At 55.9% G+C, this 5,033-nt stretch overlaps 1 protein-coding gene across 1 annotated transcript in view; it reads right to left on the bottom strand.

Moving 5' to 3' along the window:
- Positions 1–444: 444 nt before the first annotated feature.
- LOC104468939 (myosin-binding protein H-like) overlaps positions 445–5,033 on the bottom strand; it is a gene marked incomplete at its 5' end in the record, with an annotated part of 8,562 nt that continues 3,973 nt past the window's right edge. Inside the window, 7 exons of the mRNA XM_010083234.1 lie at positions 445–500; positions 617–803; positions 1,217–1,353; positions 2,172–2,331; positions 2,467–2,606; positions 2,940–3,135; positions 4,153–4,241. Coding sequence (XP_010081536.1) covers positions 445–500; positions 617–803; positions 1,217–1,353; positions 2,172–2,331; positions 2,467–2,606; positions 2,940–3,135; positions 4,153–4,241 — 965 coding nt within the window. The remainder of the gene's footprint in view (positions 501–616; positions 804–1,216; positions 1,354–2,171; positions 2,332–2,466; positions 2,607–2,939; positions 3,136–4,152; positions 4,242–5,033) is intronic.

Raw genomic sequence — 5,033 nt, 5'->3', positions numbered from 1 at the left:
GTGCTGGGAAGTCACAGGAGGAGAAATAATAAAGATGACACGTGTCTAAGGACACACCGCTGCTTGAGGAACACGCGTACAGTGTGTGGGTGGGCACGCATCCTCTTACATGCCGAGGCGGGTCTGCAGCACGCAGGAGAGGCGTCGGCGGGGGGCAGCGGAGTGGGGTTCGTACAGGGTTGGGCTGGGTGCTCTGCTGAGGCAGGGATATGTGAGCTGGGAAGTCTGGGCAGGATCCTGAGACATAAATCAGAAGAACCCAGGTGCAAGTGGAGGGGGTTCAGCACGGCCCCCACGCATGGCTTGTGGGAAGTGCTGGTGGACGCAGCGAGGAGCAAGCGACTGTCCCAGCCTCAACCAGCACCGTTGGTCCTTCGGCTCTGCAGCTTCTGGTTTCCTCCCCACTCTTTGGCCATGAATGAGAGAAGGTGATTTCAAGATTCTTTAAGACCATAAACCCAAGAAGCCCAAAGCCCAGCTCCCCAGGGCTGCCCAGTGTCCTTACACTCCCCCGTCACAAGGATCAACACAAAACAGGGACAAACCACGTTGCTGTGAAAGTGAGAATAGGAAGAGGCAAAGAGAACTGCTCCTCTATCTCCTCAGCCAATCTTACCTTTCACATCAAGTTTGCAGTCAACCGAGGCTTCCCCCAAGGGGTTCACAGCTTTGCAGGTGTAGACGCCCCCATCAAAAGGGCTGGCCTTGCGAATTTCCAGGGAGCAGATGCCCTGCTCGATCATCGCTATGTATTTGGGGTCTTCCCGTATCTCCATCTGATTTTTCATCCAGATGATTCTGGGCTGGAATGCAGCAGCATTTATTTATTTAAAGCAGGGAGAGAAATGAGACATCTAACTGGCCACAAAATGCAGCCACCTTCCTCTGCCTTTGCCTTGGCCCTGCCTGAAGCTGGTGGCCACAGTGGGATTCACAGTCAGAATTCATTTGAAGAGCTAAATCTCCTGTTCTTGAGCCCTAACCACTGCTCCAGACTTCCTCCCCCAGTGCAGAAGGCAACAGGACATGGCTTGAATTAAGACCAGTCTCCCATCTCCATGCAGAAACTTGCCCCAGTTCAACTCGGAGGGCAGCTGCAGCCCCTAACCCCATCCAACCCTAACCCAACATGACCAACCACATCCCAACACCTCCAGCCACCTTGCAAAAACCCCGCTTGTGGTGAGGTGATGCTGTCCATGGGGGAACCACTGACCTGGGGGAAGCCCCGGACGGAGCAGAAGAGATGTGTGCTGTAGCCCCGGGTGGTGGTTCGGTCTGTGAGGGGCTGGGTGAACTTTGGAGGCTCCATCATGTCCCGTTGGGGGATCTTCTGTGGCTGGTAAGTAGTTTCTAAGAAAATAATTTATTCTAGGTTGAGTCAGAGCTCAGGCTCCTGGGTTGACCAGTGTATGGTTACAGGAACTCAGCCCAAGGTACCCCAAAACACTTCTGCTCCCTCACAAAATAAGCCAGAGAGCATCTAGCCTGACTCGAGGACCTGGCCTGTCTATAAAACCCTTCTCATCCAACCATGCCACGTTAGTGTCCCATCCTTGCTGGGGACAGGGGAGATGCCAGCCTGCAAGCCAACACCATGATGCATGCTCAGTGCAGTGTGTCAGATCCAGGCCAGGCACCTCTCTGGATCTCCTTCTCCATCCCCAACATTCAGTGCAGAGAAATAGGAGCTGGAGGTGAGATCTGCAGGTGGCAGAGACCCCAACTCACTGCATGTTACCAGGGAGCAGGATGGAAACGGAGGGAGGGAGAGCAGGGTTGAAGGACGCTGGGTTAGAGATTTGGCCCTGAGATGGACCACTGCAGGTATCTTCCTGTGCTTGTCCTGAGCTGCGGGGCCAAAGCCAGAGCTGTTCCTCACCCTCCTGACTCCTGCTTCGATCTCACCCCAGGGATGTCCATGCCTTGATCCCTCCCAGGGGGCTGACCATGGCACAAGCCTTGCCCAAAGGAGAAAGGAGGCTTAGCAGGAGGGCAGAGGACCTCTGGACCTCTGCCTTGGGGACACACAGCCTCATCCCTGCAGGGCTCATCCTGGGGACCAGCCCAGCAGCAACACCACACCAAGGAAGCCCCACTAGCCCCAACAGGGACTGGACCCCTCTTGCCCACCACCGCCCCCAACCCCATAGCCAGGGTCTTGTCCCCACTTGTCTTCTTGATGTGGGCCACCCCAGCGGCGATGGCTGCTGTCTCGCTCAGCCCGCAGGCGTTTTCCGCAAACACCCGGAAGGAGTACGTATTGCCAATGATGAGGTCGGAGACGGTGCAGCTGGTGCGGGTGCAGCGCTCCAGCACCGTGAACCATTTCTGGGAGAGGAAAGAAAAAAAAGAAAAAAAAAGAGTGGTGAGAAAAGGCAGGCTGTGAAGGCATGGGGGGAGACAGGGGTGTGCAGCTCCTCGTCTCCCATCAGGGCATCTCCAGTACCAGGGCACTAGACTCACTCCACTCTTCTTGTCTGACTTCTGCACCATGTAGCCCAGGATCTCAGAGTTCCCGTTGTCTGCTGGGGGGCTCCACTCCAGGGCCACATTAAAGCCCCACATGTCCACCAGCTTCAGCTTCTGGGGGGGGCCCGGTGGCTCTGCAAATACAAACCCTCACAGGGTGCCATCCTAATTTGCTCCCCCCTCATTTTGTGCCTTGATGATCCCTTGCACCTTGCTTCTAATCTCTTCTCACCCTGTTGCAGCACACGAGGCATGAGAAGTTGCAATGGGCATGGGCTGGCAGAAACCCTGCACCCCCAACCAGAGGATGTCACCTCCATGATCCTTCGCACATTGGAAGAGGAACCCCGGAGACCCTTGCCTTGTTGCTGGCCCTGTCCCATCCCACCCAGAACAAGAGCTATCCCCAACCAAGGGACAGAAATGAGCCCCAGAGCTACCCCACAGGGTCCCATCCCCAGCCTCACCAATCACTCGGACGTCCAGGATAGCCTTGTCCTCTGCTCCGTTTATCCGCACGGTGAGCTCGTACTTGCCCGAATCACCGCGCTCCGCCTTGCGGATGTAGAAGATGGTGTCCTTCTCCGTGTTGCGGATGTTGATGCGGCTGGTATCCAGGGGCTGGCCAGCCTTGGTCCAGACCACCTCAGGCTGCGGCTTTCCCTGGAGCAACCCGTGCAGGCAGGTTAGGAGCCACATGAAGCACATGGTCCCAACAGGTCCTGCTGGGAAGGAGGGGTAGGCAGAGCCACCCCATATTGTCCAAGCAGTAGTGGCCTGGATACGGCCTCTCCCATCCAGCAGTCCCCAGGGAAGAAACTACAGCCAATCCCTGCCAGCCCCACTGATGGGAAGCCATCAGGCTCCAGGCGTGATGCTGGAACACGCTGGTCCACCAAAGTCCTCATGGAGCAAGCCCAGCTTTGCTTGCCGAGGGCTTTGCAGGCAAAGCTGTGGTCTTGTTGCCAAGGCACTGAACCCAGGCTCAAGCCTAGCAGCAGGGGCTTGAATTCAGCATCCAGGGCTGATTCATGCCTGGAGCATGGCCAGTGCAGACTCCCAACCACCTCTGAGACGTGGCGTGGACATGTCCCTCATCGCAGGGGCAGCTTTCTGCCTCTCGCTTCCCTCTGCTTGGCCAGTGTGATTCAGGGCTCATTTTCGCCACCCCAGACACTCTGGTGGAGATGCTTTGGTGATACCCCAGACAGTATGCAATGGCTCAGATGAGGATAGGACTTCCAGTTTGGCCCACCAGTGCCAGCATTGCCCCCGCCATCACACAGCCCTGAGGCTGCCCCACTCCAAAGGCAGCTGCTCACCCCAGGGGAACCCCACTGTGGGGTCCTGTGGTGTGTGGCCAGATCCCTGCCAGGACTATGAGCTAACAGGGCTCGTGGGCTGAGACAGCAGCAATAGCTAGCCCATGGCCTAGCGTACTTGAGGTTGTCCCGTTGCCAACACCACCAACAAAGACTTAGCAAGAGAAAAATGAGAGCTTGGAAAGAATGGGAGAGGGGTTCCCACCCCATCTCCCATCCTTAGCCCATGAGACACAGGGATCAGGACAAGTCAGCCCACAACTGGACCCAGGCATGTCATGGTGGCTAAAAATGTCACTGCAGAAGATAACCTGCAGTGAAGAAGCCTGGGGGGTTAAATCCCAATTCTCCCACCTACCTGGAAAGGGATCATCATGTTCACGGCATCGCCAACACGTCTGACGTAAATCTGCCGCAGGTGACGGGGCAAGCGGATCTTTGGGAGCTCTGGGGACCAGAAAGTCAAGCTGTGGGGCCAAGGAAATCACAAACCCCAACTGGCTGACCCACCCCATGCATCCCCCTGCTTGGCCATCAAGAAATCCCACCCAGAAACACAGCCATCCCCTCTTCCCCCGGACAGTGCTTGCTTCCCTGCAGGGCCATGCCATCCTACCACATTGCCCACAACCCAAAATTATACCCATCCTTGAGATACCAGGTCACCAACCCAACAGCACCACCCTGAAGGACCAGTCATTCGCCCTCTTCATTATACCCAAGCCATGGAGATCAACATGGGCTGAACCAGAAGAGCCACAGCACAGCATGGTAGCAAGGCAGAGAATAATATCTCCCAGTTAGGAAATATGTCTCCCCCAGCTCAGAAAGCAAATTTTCCAGAGGCACACAACCCGACTTCCAGCAAGGACAAGACCTTCACCTTCACTGCATGCTCAAGGCCATCGAGAGACCAAGGTGGTGCACGGTTACTCACAGCAGAGCTGTGAAAGCCCCAGGCTTAAAATGAAGGCTAACATCCCCAAGGGAACATAACAAAGATAAGCAGAAAACCCACTGGAGAATGCTGATGGAGTGTGTGTCTCCTTCTCAGGGTGAAAATAGCAGCTGTGTAACTCTACCGGCTCAGAGCCACTTGGTGATCCTTCTGGAGAGGCTGTGGGTTTACGTGAGCCTCTCATAAAAGAGCTGTGTGTCTCTGCCGGGATTAAACGTGCCAGAGCTTAGCTCTGGGGAGGGGGCACAGCCAGAATTAAACCAAGACCGAGCGATGTCTAA

The sequence above is a fragment of the Pterocles gutturalis genome, unplaced genomic scaffold, assembly GCF_000699245.1.
Source record: "Pterocles gutturalis isolate BGI_N339 unplaced genomic scaffold, ASM69924v1 scaffold27015, whole genome shotgun sequence".
In the NCBI taxonomy this organism is placed as follows: domain Eukaryota; kingdom Metazoa; phylum Chordata; class Aves; order Pterocliformes; family Pteroclidae; genus Pterocles; species Pterocles gutturalis.
The sequence above is the reverse complement of the archived record's forward strand: the minus strand, read 5'-3'. Positions and strand labels throughout refer to the sequence as shown.